This window comes from Meleagris gallopavo, chromosome 15 (assembly GCF_905368555.1).
Source record: "Meleagris gallopavo chromosome 15, MGAL_WU_HG_1.1, whole genome shotgun sequence".
NCBI classification, from domain to species: Eukaryota; Metazoa; Chordata; class Aves; order Galliformes; family Phasianidae; genus Meleagris; species Meleagris gallopavo.
Window position 1 is genome coordinate 11,948,903 of NC_139418.1, and position 24,456 is coordinate 11,973,358.

Here is a 24,456-nt window from a genome sequence, read left to right on the forward strand (position 1 = left end):
TATTTCAAACACTGGAGGAACAAAGCGGAATGCTGGAGCCTATTTGTCCTGTGAGCACAGCTGAAATACGGAGCAAGACTAGAAGAGCTGTTCCGCACATCCATCGGCCTCTAGTCCCTGCTGCAGACGCGTAACTGGGCGAGATGTCAGGAGGTTTAAGCTATTTTAGAGCAGCTGTTCTCCTTTAGTGTGCTGGGGCAGCTTCAAACCGCATCTCCAGAACAAAGCTGCCTGAGCAAGTTGCTCAGCAGAGGATTCCCCCTACATGTTCATTGAGATTATTTATAACTTCATACTCACGGTGTTGCAGCATATGCTCTTTGCCACACTTCATTCTCCCTGATGCCAACTGAGTTAGATTTTTTTTTTTTTTCCTCTTTTATCATACAACTGCTTACAGATCTGTAATGTTTGAAAGTTTCTATGGTAGCTGGGAAAGTTCCCACGTCTAGGTAGAAAGGCAACATTTGTACAAGGTTGCCTGTGATTACGGGGCAGGGAGTCACAGACCAGACAGCCTCCAAATCACATTCTGTGTTTCCATTGGAATTGCTCTCTACTGCACTGTTAAATTTGTTTCCAGCTGCACTGTTAAATTCTTACCTGATCATCAGAAGCAGGTATATCATCTGTTCTTATCCAATCCATGTTCTCAAAACTCATAAAAATCTTAAAACAACACCACCACCTAAGAATTACCAGTTTCTGATGGAACTTCACTGTTTCCATAATGTTTCTTTGCTGGCAACACTATCCCTTTGTTTCTATTGTCACACAAATCGATTCTGAACCGCTGCCTGCATTGCCAGTGCTGAGGTAAAGTCTGCAGAAATGGTAGTGAGGTGAGGCCAGAAAGATCCTTATTGCCAGAACAGTGACTGAAGGACTGCCATGCTGGATTGAACCAGAGATCAGTCTGCCCAGGATTCCTCCCTGATACCAGGTTGCTAGCAGGTGTTTGGGAAGCACTAAAGACCAGGACACACACGTGTGAAGCGATCCTTCCCGTAGGACTGCATTCCAAGATTATTGTGAACGGGAATTTAGGGATCTCTGAATGGATTATAAATGAGCTGACTCTCTGTGCAACTGAATCATCTGCCTTAGCCTTTCTCTGATGAAGTGCTCTTGTATGTGCATTAAAACTCTGATTCCCAGTGTTAGTGTACAGGTTGCAATTAACTCCAATGAAAGACTTCCTTTAGTATCTTACATGACTAATCTCAGCTACACCGGCTTCACTGTCCTGTGGTTCTCCCCATAGGTTGCCTCAGAATGGCTACTGTGGAGGAGTTTGGAGCACTGAGAAAAAAAAGCAAAACCCTCTTTATACCTGAGGCTACAAGATACGTGCTTCTGTTATTGGTAGTTTTCCATTGGAGCATGTTCAACTGCCAAATCTGAGAAGCAACACCAGGCCCAACTTGTCCTCTCCATTTATCAACTGTGAAGTCATGGGAGAAAGCAGCATCTCTGGGGTACTGGGATGCCTAAGAACTATGATCCAATTCCCTGTTTCTCCAGTGTCAACAATAGATGGCATTGGCTCCTTCTGCCCAAACTCTCCCTTTATTATTTCATTAGGTGTCAGAGTCAATGAACCCAAGAGTGCTGTCGACCAGCCTTCCCTAAGCTGTTAATCTTGCAGCCCATCCACCTGAATTATGAGGCTCGCTTCCTGTGCTTTACACAGTTATTTGTGATCTTAATTTATTTTAAAATGCTTGCTCAGTCCTAATGTGTCTGGACGGTGGTAGCAAGCTGAGGTTATAATAGCATTTATCACTTAGGCTGAATGTGGTGAGAGGCTGTGCTGGGCTGCATGCTGATAGCTCACTTGGGCCACCTAGGTTTCATTACCCACTTCTTAATGGGCCAGTTTGACATCTATTAGAGAGAAATCCTCTCAGAGTGGAACAGTAGCAAAGGAGAAACTCCAGTTATTCATTTTAATGAGTGACAGGGAAGAAACAATATAGTGCTTTGATGTAATACAACCCACTGCTTATTTATCCCATTAAGGCTGCACGGTGCAGCCCCATGATATCCCACCCAGAACTGAAGCCTGGCTCATGAACCAGCAAAGATAAATCATGCCCACGAGACTTGGGCACAGAGGAGAATGAAATCAGGCCATTTTCCACGAATGCTCTGAGTGCTGCCTCCTTCTGCAGCTGTAATCTCAGGGCACGAGAAGCACCATGCTGGAGTCAGTGGTGGCTCTTTGTGTTTTGTGTGTGTGGTGTGGAAAAGAAACTGAATGTGTGTGCATGTGTCAGGGACTGAACAGGCAATGCCAGCTCTTCTGCTCACTGGGGAGTGCAAATCCACAGCCAGAGAAAGACAGAGACAGTCTTGTCAGGGAAAAAGACAAATGCATCAAACCATCCCTGAGAGGCTGAGGCAGCTCTCTGAACACCTCAGAAGCTCTGAGACAGGGCAAACAACAGGGACAGACACACAAATATGCTGGTGCACTGAGCTGGGAGAACAGAACGTGAATTCTGTCCCTCCTTGTTCATCTGTGTGTTGTGAAAGACCTGGCACCCCCTGCTTATACTGGTATGGCTACCTCTGCTCCAGAAATCCCCGTGGACTCAGCACAAGTCTAACAAGGATATAAATGAATCACACAGGTCAAAAGCACCTTACAGCCCGATCCCTAGCAGAGAGATACCCCTGGGCACAGCAATGTTGGAATTGCTCTTTTACTTATAAAAGCATTACATCATCTAGTTTACCTGGAAATATGTGTTTTTAATGGCATTATAATTGCTTTTTGCTTTTTTTTTATTTTTATTTTTTAAGTTTCTTGCAAATAACTTGAGTTACATGTAGGTTTAACTCTTGCTCCTGTTATGTGAAGAAATTTGAAATACAGACTTCTTTTCCCATTCACATTAGGCAAACTAGATGATGTCTGTCTGCAGGACTTAGCTTCCCTTTGGACAAATCACATTTAAAGAGACAACATCATTAACCCTAGAAATCTGATATACCCTACAGGAAAGCTTGCAAAAAAAAGGCAAATTCACTGTGATCAACTGCACCTGCTCCATGGTCAGGGGGAATACTTTGCCCCAAAGAATCACCTGGTCCCTCTTTGGTGTGACCTTTACTTTGAGGTTAAAACCTGTTTTGTTATGATTTATCACTTAGTAGCACTCGGAGACATCCAAGAAGGATGGATTGTGCTCATTGCTGAGCTGTGCAGCTGATGACATGGCAGTCCCTGCTCCAGACAGCGAGCAGCTGAAGTGTGAGACGGGAGATGACAGGTAGCTTAGACAGAGCGACGTGTGAAGCACGAGGGAAGTGAGCTGGTTATAAGAGGTATGACAGACAGCAGGAGACACGGCGTGCCTGCTGCTTGGCACTGCTGAGCCCTTCCTCAACCTTGTAGAATGGGATTTGCAGCAGTGGGAAGGCCTTGGCTGTAGGTGGGGCAAGGCACACAATCAGAGCTGCTGAGTCCTCTGTTACATATCCTGTCTAGGAGTGTTTGGGCAACGTTCTCAGACAAAGGGTTGGAATACTGGCTGGTCCTGTTTGAAGGCAGGGGTTGGACTCCATGATCCCTGTGGTCCCTGTGGTATCCAATTCAAGATAGACTATGATTCTACCATGATAGGATCTGGGAATGCCTGATCCTACATACACGGAGTCTGGAGAACCCAGATTCTGGCAGTGTCAGTTCACACTTCCACTGCAATTCACAGCGATTGGGAAAACCTGAGAAAACTCAGCAGGATAACAAAGTGCCACATCCCGTGTTCACTGCTTGGAGCAGTTAGCACAAAACAAACTCATTGGGGAAGCAAGGGGGTTACAGTGCTCAGAACGGGAATCAGAAAAGTAGGGGACACGGAGACGCAGAGCTCACTCAGCACAAATACACAGGAGCTCCAAGTACTTCTATGGCTTTAGGCTTCCCTAAACAACACAAAGGAGAAATACCTGCAATGCACACACACCAAATCCATGACGAGGGGTGATGAGACACGGATCATATCAGAATGGGAAGAAAAACAACTCTGAAAGAAACAACCCTCCCCATTCTGCATGCAAGCACCTCCCAGGAGACCCGCGCTGACACGACCTTGCTAAGGATGATGTTCAGCCGCTCAGATTCACAGTCCACCACCACCAGTCTCTCCTTCTTCTTCTGCAGCTCCTGGAACAGCATGCGGTAGCCCTCTTCTGTTGTCGTCAGGATGTTGACAGCTGTCACCTGCCAGTTCTTCTCGGCTGCAGTGTCCAGCACTTTCTGTAGGACTGACAGCCCTGTGATGGGAAGAGAGCGGGACAATAGAGGGAGAACCAAGATGTAGCTGTGCAACAGCATTTTTCTGTCCTGATAGCCTGTGTAACTGCCCCGAGCTGGGCTGGATACAACAATGCAAAAGCCCAGAAGAACCCCAGCAACCAGATAATAATCTAGTGTTTTAGTCACACACAGCTGGGCTAGAATTAATGATTTCTGCCTTTTCTGCACAGGAAGACAGGATGATTCTGGGACTAGTTTTTCTTTGTTATCAGCAGATCAGTCGTATAGGTCAGGCCCTGTTGTGGGATTCAGATAACTCTAATCCTGTCTTCTTCTCTGTTACTACCCAAATCTTCTCATTTCTCTGGGCCACAACTCTTTTCTCACCTCTGATCTGTTTAAGCTCTATGCTCCTAGGGTTAGGGACTCCCTCAGCAGTCACAATACATCATCATATTTAGTATCCCTGTCTCTCCTTGTGGCACCTGATCAGAAAATTTCATGATTTTTTAAAGGATCTTGCCTAAGTTACAGCCTTCCAGAAGAGTCACAGTCAGCACTGCTCTGAAGCCTGCTAGATGGCCCTGTCTATGCAGACCTGTTGCCATATTCAGCACGCCCACCTCTGGAGCCAACAGAAAGCTGGATGGGATGCTTTTATGTCATCTTATCTCTTAAAGTCATTTCGTCCCTGCAAGAGCTTATGATAACTTCCTAGGCAGAGCCATGAATGACCTTACCTCTGTCCTGTCCTCTACAAGACTGCTTTGCTCTCAGCCTTCAAGCCTGGAGCTTCGGAGGCATGTGAGAGCTTCAGAAACTGAATCACAAAGCAATGACTCACTTGCCCTGATCACGATTTAGACAGCTAGACAATATCTTCCAAGATCCTAACAAAAGCTTTTGTTATTTTGAGCAGACAGCTAATACTCACTAACATAGGGAACTTGAAGTTATCCAAACTACAACTGCAAACAACACACATATCATCACACAGGGCTCGTTTGACCTTAGCAGCTATTCGTTTGCATTCACAAATGTGAGACTTTGTGGCTGGACAGACTTGAAAATGGGACCTAATAAATACAAACAATTTCCCCATCTGAAACCCACACTCTTAAAATGAAAAATTTCCCTTGTATGACTCTGTGAACCCAGAGTTCAGACTAATGCTTCATCTAGATGAATGTCCCACCTTCACCAATGGCCAGTAATGGATGTTCAAGAAAAGAATGAAACATGGGGAAGGTATGGGTAGTCTGTTCTGTGAGCCACTCTCTTCGTCTCCTGAAACCTGCACTAAAGTAGTCTCTTAAACCAAAAACTCTATCTACACTACTGCATTTAACTGCCTGCTAACTCTCCTGGGATGCTCGTGACTTACCCCGGTCAGCGTCATAAATGTACACAAACTTTTGCCAGCTGTAATGTTCGATGACACTGATGAGGGCATCCTGGAGCTCTGGGCGAAGCTGGAGAACAAACTGGTTGGATGTTTCGACAGGAAAGCTGGGTGTTATGAAACAGACGTGGAGAGCCCCGCAGAAAGACGTGAGCATGTTGACGGTCCTCCTCTCGTAAAATCCAAAGATGGCATAGACACCCTTGGAGAACTGTGAGCAGACTGGAGGAACAGAGAGAAAAGGTATGAGAGCAGAAAGACTGGAAGGTTTGTCAGGGACATCGTTGAAATTCACCTTTTCCCTGAAATAAGCTGCAGCCTATCTGGACTAAAGCACTTTTCTTGAGACCTGTGGGATGGGGAATGCAACCTGCGCCATGTGAAAAACAGGGCTTGAGGCCATGGGATGCTTTTCCTTGAGTTCCACAGACCTGCTTTATCCCTGATAGGCAGAAGGGACATAGGAGTGTGAATACGAATATACTAACTCCAGGGCTCTGCTGAAAGTTTGGGAAAAAGTGTAGGATTTGAACAAGGGATCACATGAGAAGAAAAGAGTTGCAACCCCAGACACAGCAAACGTCTGGCACTTGGAGCTGTTTTGCTAAATATATGCAGCTAAAGCATCCTATCACAGCCCCAGATGCATTCATGTGCTCTGTGACCAATGACTCCAGCAGGAAACCGAGGTTTGGCCTAATAAACCAAGACCACCTTGAGAGGGCATCAGTATTGTCGTACAACAGCTACAGCAAAGTTTGTCTCTGTGCATACCAGGGTTGTGCTGGTACCTGGGGACACCTGTGTGGAAATTTCTGGCTTCCTCCAAAGCTGTGACCCAGGGAGGTGGATGGAAGTGGCCCAGGAGGTCTTCACAACTAAGCTCTGATGGTGCACACCAGGTTCTCCAGTGGATATTTGCATCTGATCTCAGCAGTCAGCAGCGTGCTGTGCAAGGAAGGCTCCCTCAAGTCAAAGCCCTTCTCTGGAGAGCACTTAATGAGGTGGAGGGAGCTGCTGGAAAAATGCCTCAGGATCTCAGTGAAGTGGAGAAAACTCACACTTCGGATTGTAAAACTTCATCCCTGAGACAGTCAGACTCACTTAGTATTGCCCCTGTTTATGGCACATCGCAATTTAATATCAATAAATCTCCAAGCTGGAGGTGGTGGCAGTGACAGCATTTTCCTCGTGTCAGACCTCCTGGCATAGTGTCTCCTCCTGTTGTTGTTACGACTCTTGAAGACCTTTGGCTGTGACATTTGTACTGACTCAACACTTCACACCTCACTCCCCTGTTCCCCCAGCCGAGCACAGGGTGAGAAGTTGGATGTGACATTTTGGGGTCCCCTGACAAGCACACTGCGCTGCTTGGGAATCCCTTGACCTGGTTTCTGCCAGTAGTCCTGACTGCTCTGCACATGTGGCTGGAGACAGGCTCTTGAGTACGAGCTTGCTCCATCCTCAGCTGGGCTCTACCTGAGAACCAGATCTCATGACATAGTGAGAATTCTCCTTCCTGCTAGAAGAAGCACAAGTCTGGGGCAGCCTGGCAGGGTTACCCATCTGCTTCCCATTGCTCAGTGCCCACGATCTCAAATACCTCAGCACTCTCTTCTCCCAAAGGAATTGGTATTCCTGCATGGCAGGGACTTTTTGTGAAGCTTGAGCCATGACAGAAATAAAACCCTCTTCTCTTTATTTTCACAGCAGTGTCTCTCTTTGCAATCAGCAATTGTGTCTGTGTCAGCTGGAGTCACTGTCCTCATCATGGGACTGACACATTCAGGAAGAAAAGTAGCAGATACAGATAGAAATAGTCTGAATGTCGTTTCCATGTGACTGGACCAGTAGGTCTAATGAACACTGCGATACACCATATGTGAGAGATCAGAATACGATCTCTAGAGACCCGGGCTTCAGATTCATTGCATGATTAGAGTGACAGTCTCAGAACAGCTAAAAAATCCAGCACAATTAATAATCCAGACAACAAACTTGGCTGGCTCAGTTTTTTTGTTTTAAGCCAGCTGTGGCTTCCTTGAATTTTTACATTCTATTTGAAAATGAATCTAATAGTTTTTTTATATATATATTTTTTTTAACTTGGTGGCTCAGTCACGCTCAGGCAGCCCTCCTACACTGTTCTGAGACACTCATCAATCCCAGCATTTGAAACAGATTGCACCAAAGACGGCTGGGAGAACGAACATTCTTTGTCATTAGTATGTTTGGAAAGAACCCCAGCTCACTTTGTATTTTCAGACTAAGAGGATAATTTGGAAAAAAAGGGCTTGCAGGGGGTTGTCACCCAAGGAACAACAAAGAATCTGTTGTGTCAGTTAATCTGGAAAACCGAAAAGGGAGAGAACAGCAGCCACCTTTCTGAGATGGAACTTAGCATAATGTAAAACCAGTGGCTGCAAAATGCTTTAAATCTCAGGACTATTTTAAATTACAGACATGCCAAATGCATTCATCAAGCAAAACAAAAACAAGTTACTGCTATTTATTTAGTGTACAAAGAGGTAGTTGGTGCTTTAGATTTGCTTTGTTCTATTAAGAAAATGCATTAATAATTATGTTCTCATTTGATTAGAATCAACAAGGTTGGCAAAGACCTACAAGATCATCCAGTCCAGCTGTCCATCAATCACCAGTAGTTCTCACTAAACCATGTCCCTCAATACAATGTCTAAATGTTCCCTGAACATCTCCAGGGTCGGTGACTGGGTAGTCCAATACTCCTAAGAATTATAAAACATAGAATCACAGAATGGTCAGGTTGCAGGGGATCTTATAGGCCATCCAGTTCCAACCCTCCACTGTGGGCTGACTCAGGCTGTCCAGGGCCCCATTCATGGCCTTGGACACCTCCAGGGATGGGGCACCCACAGCTCAGGGAAGCAGTGCTAGCATCTCACCATCCTCTAAATAAAGAATTTCTTCTTAATGTTTTGGCCTTCTTCTAACCCGAATTTCCCCTTTTAGATCAAAGCCACTCCCCCTTGTCCTACCACTATTAGACCATGTAAAAAGTCGGCCCCCTGCCTGCTTGTAAACACCCCTCAAAACATAACTAGAGAAAGCAGATATTGTAAATTATTCTTTGTTCTCCAAGAAGGGAAGAAGCTTACCAGTTCATCAGCAGTCACAACAAGTCTCTGGCAAACACATGTCCAAAAACATTAAGAAACGTAATAGGGATAAAGTTCATGCTGGGGTGGAAAGTCTAAGAAAATGAGCTTCTCTGGTCAACTGGCTAGTGATAACATCATGTCTTACAAACCTCATGGTAACCACTTGCTAACAGCGAGACAGTCAGAGTCTGGCACTTCTTACAGAGCAGAGTTGAACTCAGTCTGGTAACTAACTCAAGCAGTTGAATTTGGACAGTTCAGCTCTTTCCTGTAGGCAGAAAACTGGAAGGATTCACAGCAAAATTGTATAACAAAGGATGTGAGCATAAGCGAAGAGTATTTACTTGGATGTCAACGTAGATGTTTTTGGCAGTTTGCATGTGCTATTCTTGGCCTCTGGGTTGCACAAACGGAAAGAAGGACAGATAATAGTTGTTCTGGGCTGCAGCTGTACTATCATCTTACAGCAAATTTGTAGTTAATTACAGAAAGATTTCCCCTGAACAAACACTCAGAAAATATAGTTCATCATGATTGATAACTATGGCAGATACTCTTCATCCTGACCAGTTATGTGTGATCAATCTGGTCAGATCTCCTGCTGGGACACTCGCAGCATGTGCTACACTGAGCACCACTGCTGTTCCAGATCCCTCATGCTCCGGGTATTGGATCTCTCACTGAGGCATTCTGGGAGAGCTCCCTAGCATTTTGTCCAGAGTCCCATTCCACAAACAAAATTAGGTAAATCAGAGGCATTAACCTGTACCTGGTTATGCTGGAAGTCAGCAACAACTCCACAGCGCCTATTGCAAGCAGGTGAGATGGAGCTCCTCATATTGTTCCAAAAAGACGGCTATTTACATTAAAAATGAAAATAACATGAATGGATTCCCAGCACCTACTTAAAGAGTGACTGATACGGTAGAATGAGAAGGAGGAGGCCTCCCTGCTCCCTCCAGGGATTGGCAGCCATTGGTGTGCCCTTGAATTCTGACAGCGAGAAACATGCATGCTTCAGTTGGGCTTGAAATCCCCAGGCTCCAGGATTCCTAGTCCTACGATTTCTCTCTAGTTTTTCCTTTCATATGGAAATATTCAAGGTAAAGCTTTTAAATCCAAGAAAAGAACACTGATTTTATTGAAAGCAGGATGGGACACCTGCCTAGCAGCTGAAGACAGGCAGCGCTGGCAACCTTTGCAAATACTTTTAAGAAAAAAAAACATATCCAGTACTTTAAATTGCACATTTTCTTTGCAGAAGAGGAAAGGGAAGAGATGTATTGAGTCTATATAAATTTTGAGAAGACTTTATTTAGCAAAAGATCTCAAGCAGTCAGGAAAAGAGGAGGTGCACAAGACTGATTTCTACATTCAAGAGGGATGGGGATGTCTTGGAACCAAAGGTTTGATCTGAGTCCCTTGAGAAGCTGACGACAGATACAATGGAACTTTTACTTGGATTTGGATAAAAGCAGAAGGGAAGCCAAAAAGTTTCTTTCAGAAACGGTTACCACAAAGAGGGGCTGCACAGAAGGATGGAAATTAGGATTTGGTTTCCAAGAGTGAGAATGGTGCAATTCTGCTGAGAATCTGCAAACAGGAGTGCAGAACGAGAGCTGCTCTTTGTGGGCACAGCTGGAGAAGCCTGGTAGGAGATCTGGCGACTGCTTGTCTGCCATTTCCTTTGGAAGCAGAATTTTCACCATTTCACTGGGTTTAAGACTAGGAGGGGACATTAGATCATTCCTACTGACTTTTTACGTCTCACGGACCATTAAGTTTCACCAAGTTACCCCTGAAGGGAGCCAATAATGTAGTTTAGTTGAAGGCATTTAAGCTCTCGGGGGACTCAACTGCTGTGTGCTTCTGTCAGAGAACAGGAATAGCAGAGACAGTGTTAACTCCCAAAGCAACAACGGCAGTAAAAAAAGCAGATTAGATTAAATATCCCCAGATGTTCTCCACAAACAGTTCGTGCTCTCTGTTGCAGAAGGGGACAAAAAACCCAGCTGGTCCATGCCCAACATCAGAGCTCTTCCCAGGCCTAGAGGATGTTACATTGGATGAACCTCTAGGAAGGAAAACTGTACCCTCTCTCCAAGGCCCAAGTGGGAAGGTAAAGAGAAGGGCAGTTTGGAAATCTAGAGCCTAAGAGCTCTTTTTGAAACCACGCAATCCAACACACGTAAGTCCTTGCACTTACCCCAGAAATCTAATTAACAAATATATTTTAAACATCTCAAGACAAGTGCAAGTAGATTTTGAGTAAAATAAAACAGTCATCTCAGTCCTCTGTGAATTACTAAATACTAGCCCTACAACATCCAGCCTCAGCGTGGCACATCCCTCGATTTGCCCAAATTCCTGGGACACAGAACCAAAACCCTCACTCCTGCAGAGCAGCACTTGCAGCAAAATGAACTAATTGACAGCAGCGGTGGCAAGGAGCAGTTCCCACATGCTTTTCTTTGCTCGCTTGTAGTATTTGAGTTCATGTGTGGGATAGAGGGTATGTGCATGTGTGATTTATTTTTAGTGTGCCCTGCCTGGAGGCGATCCTCACACGGTGATGGAGAACCTGACATCAGGTTGGCGAAGCCGGTGGAATTTTGATGAAAGAGCACCGGTGTCTGCTTCAATTAGGATCAGCTCAGCTTTCCTCCCAAATGTTTGTCCTCACAGTTCTCCAGCATGGTATAGGTGCCAGAGTGCATCTCTTCAGCACGTCCCAACGACAGCACGTTCCCACAGATTTTTCAAGCAGGGGAAAGCCAAACAGATTCTACACAACTCCATCACTCTGCACATGTATTTAGCTGGCAGTGGATATGTCCCATATCTTCAACCAACCGCAAATCAGGCTGATATGATATCACAAGAAATATATGTTTCTCTTTCAAATATATAAAAGACACAGAGGTGTGGTCCCTCTCATCATTTTCCCTCACTGCTACTCTGACCACGTTGGAGGCTGCAAAGCACTGATGGTATCTACATCAAGGTCTGCTTTTCTTCCTTCACATTTGAACAACAATCTTATGAAGAGCTCTTTGTCACTGTTTATGCTTAGAGTTTAACTTTTTTTTTTAGTTAAGTTTATTGGGCTGACAAATAAGTCATAGTTTGCCTGGCTACATATGATGCCTTCCTTGAGATCAAAATGGATTTGGGACACTTCTTTCTTGTATGCTGCCAAGTTTAAAGAGATGTCATGGTGCTTTTGTTAACAACGTTGATAACAAATCTTTCCTGAGGACTCTCAATCATTTAGTGCATTTCTGAAATAGAGTCACGGTGAAAGGAGAGGCCCAGGCAGTCTGAGGTTGACTTTAATCTCTGTATTTAAGGGACTAACTAAAAATCATTGCTCTTCCACTCCCGTACTTCACATTTTGAAATTTCATTTACTTTTTCTACCAGGCCCTTGTTCTTACCCAACATGACTACAAAACAAAAGACAAAATCCAAATATCAAAGGTCTAAACCAAGTCAGCAAACTTGTATTTATCAATACTTCCCCTGTTTGCTTTGCTTGTTTTTAAACACATCATTTTACTGAATCACAGAAAAGTAAGCATTAAATATACTAAAGAGTTCACAGACAATATTCAATCAATTTTCAAATAACTGCGGCACTTTTAACGTGAATGCAGATTACACATTGGGTGCAAATCTCCTACATGAAATGCTGATATTAGGTGGGTCCTTTAACAGGCCCTCAAAAAAACATTAAGGAGGAGGTACAGGCATTTAATTCCTGAGACCTGAGACTTCTGGAGCCACAGAGTTGGGTATTTCAGCCAGCTATCCTGCTCTCACCTAACCTCCTATAACGAAAAAGAAACCCTAATATTCATCCTCACTGAAATCTCCGTGTCTGAAGCACAATCATAAATATTAAAGCAAGAATACTACAGATGGAAAAATGGAAAAAAATGATAACTATATTATAAAAGGAGGTGAAGGATGAGGACTGAACTAATTTTGCTTCTGCTGCTTCATTAGATGGTCTGTCTGTAAGTAGTGCTATAATAGGAAAACTAATGACAGTACTGGGGTGTAGCTTTCTGCTGGGGAACATGAACAACAGGGGAAAAGAACAAAGCACCAAACCCTTTTCTTTCCACAATGGACTGTATTTGCTCAGGGCAGTTTTTCTAGACATTAGGCTTGTGACTGCCTTTAATGCTAACTTCAGGTTGCAACCAGGATGTTCTAAGTGCTTGCCTTCAAAGTGGCAACAGGTTGCAACACGAAAGCCAAGCTGTGGACATTGCCTGGAAATGTGATTCCAGTATTAATGTTTGACTCCACTGTGGAAAGAGGGTGTTAACATCCACCTAACCCACTCCTTTCTTAACCTTCATCCCATTAATGAATGTTTTGCTCCCATGTCCCCTGCTTCCTAAAATATGTGCACAGGTACTGCCAGATTTTCTCTGGCCTGTGTTTTTGCAGATGTGCCCATCAAACTGATCTCTCAGTTTCTGTGGCATCCTGAGACTCATGTTGTTACCTCCAATTGAGAAAACAGTATCTGGACAGATTTTCTTGGCTCTAGTGTTTCCATTTTTTTTTAGGACTACTTCCTGTTTAAAATAATGTTTCCTTCAGCCCTTTCATTCTGCTCCAGGCATAAAGTTCAATTACGACATATACACTTCTTCAGTTTTGTATTAAGACAGTAATCGAGACCATCTTTGGCTGCAGCTCAGTGTCAGCCTCTCTGCCTGGCCCATCAGTTCAATACCATTTAATTTTCCATTACAATCCTATCTCCTTTGTTCATTTTTAATCAATATGATTAATGCTTTTCTTTTCTTTTTTTTGGGGGGGAGGGAAGGGGGGAAGGAGAGGGCACTGTAAAATACATCACTCATGATCTGACAGGTGACTGAAGAGCTGAGTAACTTCTGAAATGGTTATTTCAGGGCAGAGATGTGAAAATGCATTTCTCAGCAAGACAGGCGAATAGGGCAGCTGCATGTGAGAGCAGCCTGAGTAGGTGGTCTCTGGTGATCAGTGACAGCAGGTGACCAGGTGGCCATGCAGACCTCCTTTAGCCCTGGGTCTACACACAATGCTTTCAGTGTCTGCTTTGGGATCTCAGCTAACATTTGGAAGTTCTGACTTGTGGTCTACATACAAAGCTCTCTTTTCTGTTTCTCATAGTTCTCCTTATTGCTTTCAGCCCTTCCCCTTCCAGACACTGTGCTTTCACTAGCAAGACACAGGATATGTGTGAGAGCGTATACTTGCTGGAGAATGACAAGTTGCACAGTGGTTTGATTACAGAACTAGACAATGGCACACAGATATCTTCATGGCAGTGATCATGGGATCACAGAATCAGTAAGGATGGAAAAGACCCCTAAGATCCCCAGGTCCAACCCCACCCCACCCCCACCACACCCACTGCCCACGTCCTTCAGTGCCACATCTCCACAGTTCTCAAACACCTCCAGGGATGGTGACCCCCTCACCTCCCTGGGCAGCAGTGCCACTGCATCACCACTTTCTGAGAACAAATTTTTCCTACTATTTCCTAAATAACAAATTTATCCTAATATTCCTAATAACCTGGCCCTCCTCTGTGGTCTCATGCCCCAAGCCTGCTTTTCCTCATACAACCAGAAGTGAGCACTTTTAATCCTTTCTCATTTCTCTCTGCCTCTAGTTTTTCCACTCTTGTTTCTAAATTTCCAATTTTTAATTGTTTTGTGCTGCAGTGCATAAAAGCTTATGCTTGCATGCCGCTGAACTAACACAACTAATTTTAAGACTTTCTCAGTAGCAGACTAGAAATTAACAACTTCATTTATTAACACTCCACCTTCTTCTTTTCAAAGCAGCCAAAAAACATGATGGAACACACATGCTTGCATGCACATCTGCAATGAGCCCTCCCTGCTCCCAAATACACCCTTAGCAGCTTATTACTCAGATACAAGCATTGGATTTCTTGATTGCAGAGTCGGACACCAAATGCTGTAGCCAGGCAGACAGTGTTAACCCTGAGAAGTTGCAATGAGCGTGGTCCTGATGTGCCCAGCTCTTAATCCCTGCTTTAGAAGCGAATGAAAAGAAACCACTGTATTTCCTTAAATATTGACTCCTTTCCATGGTGCTGTCTTTAGCTGATTTTCTAGATGAGAACCTTTTAAAATTCACAGGGACAGATTCCTTCAAAGAAGCAGAATGGATATGCCATATCTAGTACACTTCCATAGGAATTGTGGGCATTGCTATTAATCCTAACTGGCTCAGAATTAGCCTTGCCCTGTATCCCTTGCACACAGGTACTGCTGCAGGTGCAACTGTTGCTCTGCATGTTTGTAGGATGCCTGGAGCAATGCTATGAGGCCTCTGTGAGGTACTGCAATTATACATCTTAAATAACAACGAAGAAAGCCACTGAGTAACCTCCTCGGAGTAGAGAATTACCTTCCCAGCAGAGAGGAGAGAAATTATGCAGCTGGCTAAGAACAGAAGGTAAAGCAGAGGGTAAAGAAGAACCTAAATGGTGAGCTGGGGGAATTTTCCCTAACCTGACCGATCTTTTTGGTTGTGATGCTTTGCATGTGCTCTACCTTAAAATACCTCGCAGCCTAGGAGGAAGGCTGTCTGGGTGGCCTGTCAGAGGGCATCCAGGCTGCCTTCCTCTTACAGTGAGCTATCGTTGGCCTTTCTGCTACGATTTGACTTCCTGCTCATTTGAAAATAAAAGGCAGCAGATAAAAAGCGCAGGATTCATTGTGTGCAGGAAAGCACTGCCAGGCTCACATCTCCATAGGAATGGTCTCACCGGTCCCAGCAGAGGAGGAACTTGTGTTTATTCAGGACAAAGCATTCTTCGAAGCAAACACACCCCTCTGACATATCCGACAGAGCATCTTGTTCCTGGGGCCTGAATGGAAAAGCAATTCCTAAACCCACCAGCTGCTTGGTGTGTTATATATAAACATTCACATTTTCTATAAATTTTCAAGGCACATTACAGGTATCTGCTGAGCATATGCTCCAAAACCTACATGTGCTAACGCTGCTCCAAAACTGCCATCTTTTCTGCAATAACCGGAGCCATTAGGTTCTTCTAAAATGAGGAGCAGCAAAAGCACAAACCCTGTGAGCTACACTCATTGATAAGGATTAAGCCTCCACAGCATAACCCTTTTCTATTACCCAGCAGTACATGCATTCACCTAAGGTCTGCCAAAGCAGAATTGGCTCTGAAACCCCATTTAGCACCTCAGCAAGGGCTAGGTTCAGAATGACAAGATCCTCTGACACCTAAGAGCACCGGCTTTTGTGGGTTGAAGTGCCTCCCTCGGTAGTTCTTTGCTGTAGTCATTTGTTGTGGGGTTTTTATTTTTCTTTTTCACATAAATGTTCCATTCCATTGTGCTCGCAGCTTTCTTCAGGCCTGCTTAATGTCAGGGGGGATATTACAATTTCTTCCCTGTCATTAGAACAGCTTTAATCCTGTCTGCACTGTGAGGGCAATAAATGATAATAGCAACCAGATTTTTATTTCTGCAGTGCCTCAGAGCACCAGCTTTTTCAAAAAATCCCAAACAAACAAGTTCAAGCTTCGGATCTTTTAATCCTGATGGGAGACTGTGTTGTCTGGGGAGCAGAAATGCAGAGCTGCGACAGATGGTGGGAGCTGGACCTATGGTTTGTGATTTTATGGTCTCTGGTGGAACTTCTGTGCAAATGGTTTCTTGTGGGTGGTGGAACAAGCAGATTATATGAAGTGCAGCAAACAAACCTGCCCAGATGGAGCTTCTGCAGAGAGGGAATACTTGTTAAGCTGGGACTGCCACCAGCTGCAGAGGGCAGCTCCCCTCTGGTGGGAGGTGCAGACATCCATCCCACTGAACAGAGCAAACTGGAATGAGGCAGCTGGGGGAACTCTACCGACTGCTAGAGGAATTCTGAAAAATCTTCTTTGTCATTTCATCAACATGTCAGAGGGGGCTTCCACAGCAACAACCTTCTCTTGAATCTGCACCTGATCCCATAAGAAGGTGGTCTAGTGCCAAAACAAATGTCTCAGGGCCAAAGCAGCTGCTGCACACATCACCCATCACATAAAACTACCTTGGATGCACAATTTTTGATTAAAAAAAACCCTTGGACAACCATTCTTCATTGATGTTAATGGCGGGCAGCATCAAATTCCCAGGCACAAAGTATTCTTACAGCATATACTAGAGAGGCAATCAGTTTGGGAAAGATATGTTTACCAGATGTTTCACACACAGAGCAAACAAAATTCATTCATGGCAACCTGATCTAGTGCCTGATTCAGTGGTTGGCAACTCCTGGCAGAGGGGTTGAAACTGGATAATCTTTGAAGTCCCTCCCAAGCCATTCCACTATTCTGTGTGTTGACAAAGATTTCTGCTATTAAAAAGCAACACTAAGCCATTTTTTCTACATCAAGGCGAGTGAAGATACAAGGAACACCTCAGGTCTTATCAACATCCTATTTCGTTAACGGGAGTGAGGAAATAGTTTGAAAAATAGGATCTGAGTCTTGGGCAGAAGAATGGGTGAGCATCCCTAGCATTAAGAAAACTTTAGAATCTCTTGCTAACATGTCTAGTTACATACAAACAGCACCTTTCCTCCTCTACTGATTCCTATTCTGGGAGAGTTTTTAAGCTCCTAAAGCAAGAGGCTCTCTAGTGAGCTGCAGAGAGCAAGAAAGATCATGTAAAACATTTTGCATAAATGCAAATTGTGAGGAGGCCAGCCAGAGCACAGTAAGGAAAATTGTTATAAACTTCAGGTCATTCATCACTTGGGAGCAGTGACACTGCACATACAGATGCTGCTCCTGTCTCATGCAGTTAATCAGTGTAAACCAAAGGGTATGACATGATTCAGGCTGCTACTGAGAAAATCTCACTGCCTCTCAGCAGAAGGTTTGCCTGTAAAACATTATTTAGACAGAAAAACAGCAGGAAGCTGGAAGATGCGAATTTGTACCACTTTTCACAAGCATCACAGAGACTCTTTCACTATTCCCCAGATGTTATACAAGCATTTGGTGATCTTTCAGAGCGATCAAATACATTGGTCTGTGAAATTTTAGTCAATGACCACACTGGGTCGGGCAGGCTTTCGACAGACAGACACCAGGAGCATCACCTTTTCAAGGAGTTGAAACAGTCCTCGGATTTAACAGATCTCATACGTGGCAACTCAGCCATGGAAACCTTCACACATCAGGTATTAGATTTGCCTCCCAAAAGGAAAACTGGGGAAAGCATACTGTGTAATGGACTCTAATGGTATATGCAAAGCGGGCGCATGGATGGCTAAAGATATAATTAACCTAATTAAGGCACCATTTATTCCAAAAGCCGCCAAGGGTAAAAACAGGTGGAACTGCCGTCTATGAGAGAAGGTTGCAAAGACAGAGGCTGCTGCCACCGGAGCTCAAAATCACAAAAAAAAAAACCTTGATCTGGAAGGAACAAGGCAAAAAGAAAGATCCCTGGGGCAGATCCCTCTGTCTCTAGGCATGGACACCAAGGGGTGTAATTTAAAATCTGCGTTTTAGACCTTTGGGGTGGTTTTCTTCTTCCTGTACTACAACTCTATTTAGGTGCTGAACATGGCAGGCTGAATGCTTGTATCTTTCACTTTGAGCTCCTGACCCTCCTGTTAGGGAAAAGATTAATTTCCCTGTGAGAGAAATTATTTTGGGATGCCTACACTTAACATGGCAGCGAACATCTGCAGTCATATTTCCTAAGCATGTGGTGTGATCATCCCCTGCTCTGCTGGTCCTGACAGCAGAGTGGTGTCAGCGCAGATCCTCAGTAGTATTTCTGAAAGGTGCTTAAATGGCTTCCACATCTTTTAAAGAAACGTTGGGATGATCCTCAGGTGATTTGAGATCACGACACAGAAGGAAGCCATATGGTGCGTGCCACCTTTGAATATCAGGCCTTAACTCACATACACTGTTATATAGGCTGACTGCTGTGACAGCTTTTATCAGTGCACTCAGAGGTTGGATGCTTTGGTGGCATTGCCTCTGGAGCAGGTCTAGACTAGAAGAATTGGGATGCACTGAGAGGCAGGTTTGGTTGACAGAAGTCTTCTGTGCATGTGTGCTTTGCAAGTCCAATGGCTGAGCACTAATGGGTAGCCGTAACACACTTGCACTATCCTGTGAGCTTCATTCTTCAATCTCCCATGCAGGGAGTAATGACAAAATCATCCACTTTCTGTCTGCTTACAAACAAGAGTCTATGCAGGGGCAAAAAAAGAAAACTAAGAAATTTATTTTCAGTGTAGAAAAGTTTTCTACGTTACAGTCCCTCTTGTGACTACATTGAGGACAACAGAATTACAGTGGGCTTAAACATGGTCTACTTCTGCCAACTGGGAAATATAACATGTTTGCTGAATGAGGCTGCAGAGATACTGGACCTGATTTGTGTGTGCGGTTCGCTGTGACCTGCTTGTAAAATTTACTTTCTTCATGACTTCTTGAGTGTAGTCATGAAGATCCTCCTCAGAAGCATCTTTAGGCATGAGTCCAGAAGGAATTTGTGATAAAAGACCCTTAAAAGACATCTCCCAACATCCTGACTGGAAAATCCTTCGAAATGAATGTATGGGAAATAGCAGGAGGAGATCTGAGTGCTGGGAAGAAGGGGAACAGGAAATTTTCTTTGGTGCTGAAACACTTTTAATTTTTGGTTGAAAGTCTCCTGTGTTAGTTTCTAGCCATGGGATATTCTTATATTTGTAAAGCATCTAGCACCAAGGCTACAGCTCCTTGGGTTTTAGCCTTCTTCCTTATAAAATGACCAGATGATATTTGAGGTCCCTTCCCAACCCAGGCCACTCTTTGATTCTATATTATTGAAAGCTCCAACACAGCTGACTGGACTTCGGATGATTTTTCACTAAACAGAAAGCAAACATTCAAACAGTCTGTTGGACAAACAGAGGATCAATTTTTTTAAGAAAAGTTACCTTAGATACCCCAAATATTTTGATCCATCTTATCACGAAAGGTTCAGTCTACCTTACGTTTAGCACCTCTGAGACAAAACTAATGCCAGTGGAACAGATCCAGTTCAGGCATACCGCAAACAATAAAGCTAGCTGAAAATCTCCAACACTTTTTTTTCTCTCTGAACAAAAAGTGAGGTTTGATCAAATGTAGGAAGTTGCTGATTCTAACATAACGCCCTGGTTTTCCCATGGGAGAGCATAAGGGAGAAAAGTTCTAGTGTTAAGGCAGAACATTAAAAAAATAAGTATTAGGATGCCATCAACCCATCTCCCCTGCTGCTCCAAGATGGTGCCAGTTCCTTTCCACCTGGAAGAGGCACTGTGTTGGCAGCCAGGAGGAGCAGCAGGGAACATCTGAGGTGAGCAGGGAACGAGATGGAGTCAATGATTTTGCTAGAGCTCACTCTCAGCTGTAGGCAGAAAGCCTGGCCACTCCCAGACTGTTTCCCAGTAAAAACTCCCTTAAAATGCACGTAGCTCGCATCCAGAGACCATGGCACAACCATGCACACCCACAGAGGCAGTCCTCCTGGAGAGCCCAGATCTCTGCTACCCACCTCCCAAATACTTCTCCCCACGTTCCACAAGGATGCATGCACACATGTGCACACACAAATCCTTCTATTAGCTAAAACCCCTCTTCCTTACAGCGGCTCACACCACACTCCTTATCATCCCATTCGCAGATGCATTGAGCTAATCTCTCTCCATGAGCCACGTGCAGCCACTCGTTTATCTTCCCCCCTTTATACAGGCACATACTTTTTCACACTGAGACTAATCCTTCTCAGTGTCACGTACCTCCAAATCCTCCTTACAACACCCCCTCACACACTGAGTAATCCCTTTCGGAGTCTCGCACACAGCATCCTGCTGACAGCGTCCCTCGGCACGCACGCAGCATCCCGTAGGCACAGGGACCTCTCTGTGTGTCACACACACATACAATTATCCCTTCTCCCAGAGAGTGTATTCTATGCTAAGTCTGGCGCACATACACAAACCTGACTTCAATGCAGTAGAAACAGCAGGTTTTTGTCAAGACAGACCAATTACACGGGGCTTGGGGGGGGAGGTTAAACCTTGGATATTTGTGTATCTGTCCTGGAAAATGGAGAGCTTGTCTCAAGAGAGAAGATTTAAAAGATCTGGCATGCTTAGTGCAGGAAAACAAAGGCTGAGAGGGGATAGGGTTGCTGTCTATAAAAACCTCAGAGAGGTAAACACTAGAGAAGAGCTATCGATGCTAAAGGACAACATTGGCATGAGAACAACTGACAATAAACTGGCCATGAATAAATGGAGAGGTGGGAAGGTTTGTAGCTGTGGAAGGAGAAAAGCTGTGGGATTGTTTTCTGAAGGGAGCAGAGGAGCAAAAGCAGTGCTGGTTTGGTGTAGAACATCGCTTTGGTGAGAGCACACAACCTGGTGTTGATGACTGCACCCCTTCCTCTACACATTGGGCAATTTGGGCTCTGAGTTGTACCCTCCTGCACTAGCACACTCTCCTAAAAAGTTAACAGTGCAGTAACGCTCCGTTCCTCGGCTTTATTTCATCACCTGCAGGATGAGGGGAGGAAACCTGAAACTTTCCCTTTGTGCCTTGTGCCCAGCACTGACCTCACACCTGCAGCTCTTCTCCCCCATTCGCAAGAAAACTGCCTTGGCCTTTCTGCACAACTGCAGCATCAGTGCAATGCAGCAGACGAAAAGCAGAAAGGGAGCAGAGAGGAAAGTGCAGGCGCAGCACCCAGGGATCTATTTTGATCACTGGGGCATGCAAAAAACACTCTCACATTTCCTCAGCACACATTTACATTCTCGGAGTCTCCCGCCTCCACTGTTGGGCTGTCTCCAGAGACACTGAACACCTGACACGTCTGATAGGAACTACATATCTGTAACACAGATACAAAAAACCACCGGGAAATGAATATTTAGTGGACAGCAAGTGCTGCTGCATGTGGTTATCCTCATGCCTGATGCTTTCTCCCCTGTTCCTGGGTGAGGTAGATGAAGAGGATACTCACTGAGCAGCATAAGAGAAGAAATAAAGAAGAAGAAATAAAGGTCCCTACAATTTGCATAAGGATGAAACAATCTCATTTAAAAGGGATATAGAAAGCCAAGGCATTCAGATACGTCTATATACCATCCTATCAACCGCAGAGCTCAGCCTCATGGGAATAAGCAACCTCTGCTTAAGCTGAAGTCAATGACTTTTGCAAAACTTGAGGTCTTGTTAAGCAGAGAATGGCATTTCTTAAAGTGGGGGCACAGGCAGTGAGCAGCCATCGGGCACAGCAGGCACAGGAGGAGAGTGGAGACACATGGCGTGAGCAAGCTCAGATCTGGAGCTCACTCAAATCGGAGTGAAAGGGAAAGGGGAGTGAGAGTGGGGAGGTATCCCCCATTCAGACTACGGGAATTATTTATTTCCGAAGTTCTCCTAGTTCCTATTTATAGTTAGAAAACTCAGAAGAGAACACAAAAGGAAAAGCTGGCAAATAGTGCTAACACCTTTCTTTTTATGCTCCTAAGAAGTCATTAATTTTTTTTTTTTTTATGGAAAATTTGAAAGCAAACAAGACTATCTAGTATTGTGCTGTTCCAAGTTGTCTTAAATTTCCTTTAAGTCAGGAAAAGTGATAAAAATACTTTCATTTTCATTCCTTTTGTTTGTGGGGAGAAGATGGGAAAAAAAAGAAAAATATGAAAATAGGTGGAGATTGGCATCACATGCTGGGGTTTTTTTTTTGTTTTTTTTTTTCCTGTTCTCCAACTGGTAGGTGGGAGGTAAGTGGCAAACTGGCAAAAAGTGTGAGCATACATAGAAATCTCCACATTTACCTTTTATTTCAGACTTGCAGTGGCAAGGAGATAGTAAACATTTATTGAAGATACTACTTTCTTGAGGGGGGAAAAATCTTTTGTGGCAAAGACCTGTTTTGTCTGGGAACATTTTCTATAAGTTTTCACCCATTTTTAGACAGAAAGCTGTAATTATCTACAATGGGTTGGGGTATAGCTGTGGGGAAAAAAGTGCTGAGGGAGACCTGGTGCACTGGCTTTGGGTGCAGAGAACGCAAAACTCCTGGGTAGAAGCAAACAGACCAAATCAGATTCATGGGTGGAGGAAAACTGCGGAAAGCCCGGAGTACTTTAAACTAAAGAAGTAAACAACTTCATTAATGCCACAGGTGATGTTTCCAAAGTGTAGAGCACATGGAATTGTAGGTCAAGCTCTTGCATAGACCTCTTCAGCCCAAGGCTTGGCTTGATGTAAGCACAACATACTTATTTCCAGCCAATCTGGCAGTCACTACAGTGGGCAAATACTACACACCTCATAGGGTTCAGACACATAAAGCTTAGCTTTCCGTTTCCATGGCAGCCATGAGCTGCCAACAGCTCTGAGATTACGAGTGGTTCAAACAATGTTACTGCCCCATACACATGGTGGAAGATGTACACACATTTCCCAGCACACAAAGAACACGATGCACCAGCCTCCAGCCATGGTGGTTATGGGTCTCACATGGATAGGAGAACAAGGTTTCAAAGTCCCTGGACAGAGAGATGAGAGAAGGGGAACACCTGGTGTAGAGAGCTCTGAAATTGCTGCTGGGTTCTATAAAACAATTGGGATACACCAGAAGGCTTTGTGCAGTCAGTCTGCATGGGCAGGGAGCCTCTATTGGAACTTCTTGGCTTTATGCTACTGGACTCAGGCCCAAGTAGGGGGGTTTTCTGCTTGCTGGTTTGTTACAATGTGAATTAATATGTGCTGTAAATGTTTTCTATTCAGCAAAGCCTGTGCTGGGTGTGAAGGAGGGATGATCAGCAGCCAGGTCAACTGACAGTAAGGGCAGTGCAAGCATGAGAAGGGATGAGTGATGAGACTGATTACCTAAAGGCAGTTCTACACTGGCTTCGTGTTGGCCTATTTCTTTCCTATCCCCTCTCTTCTTCTTTTCTTTGTCCCTTTTACTGACTCCATGTTTTTTCACAGTGCTACTTTTTGCTTTATCCTCTCATTCCCAGTTCAATTTCAGTCTCTGCTCTACTGTTCTTTCCTTCAACACCCGCATGAAACAGAGAACAATAATGTTTAGCAGAGGGGCTGCTTTAGGGATGGGGGCACTGAAGTAATCTTTAGATGAGAGAGATTATTCTTCTATTCCTGGGAAGAGATTTTTTTTTTTTTTTTTTTTTTTTTTTACAAAAACTGAGAAACTGCAAATAGAACTAACGAGAGTGGGCTCTGGTATAAAAAGGCTAAGGGAAAAAAACCTAATTGAACTAAAACTGTAGTGTGCTTAAAAACAATAAATATAAATGCATGAAAGTAAAAGCTAATCAATTTGAAAAATCTGTGTATCGAGGACAAAGGATAATGTTACAGGATGAGATGCTTCATCTCACTTAATCCAGAAATATCACCTGTAATGGATAGAGGTCTTTTGGAACTAAAATCGTACTTCATGGCTTTTTTTTTTTTTTTTTTTTTGGAACATACATAATTTATCTTGGCAAATGGAATTAGGGAGGTTTCATCTTTTCATTTTTAAGAATTCCCTAGGTGACAGATGAGAACG

General features: G+C 44.1%; 1 protein-coding gene across 2 annotated transcripts in view; it reads right to left on the reverse strand.

The window, feature by feature from the left end:
• GRIA1 (glutamate ionotropic receptor AMPA type subunit 1) overlaps window positions 1-24,456 on the reverse strand; it is a 109,347-nt gene that overhangs the window by 53,305 nt on the left and 31,586 nt on the right. For both annotated transcript variants that reach the window (XM_010719161.3, XM_010719162.3), the window contains exons 3-4: window positions 5,652-5,891; window positions 4,100-4,284 (exon numbers count right to left, since the gene is read on the reverse strand). In XM_010719161.3, coding sequence (XP_010717463.2) covers window positions 4,100-4,284; window positions 5,652-5,891 — 425 coding nt within the window. The remainder of the gene's footprint in view (window positions 1-4,099; window positions 4,285-5,651; window positions 5,892-24,456) is intronic.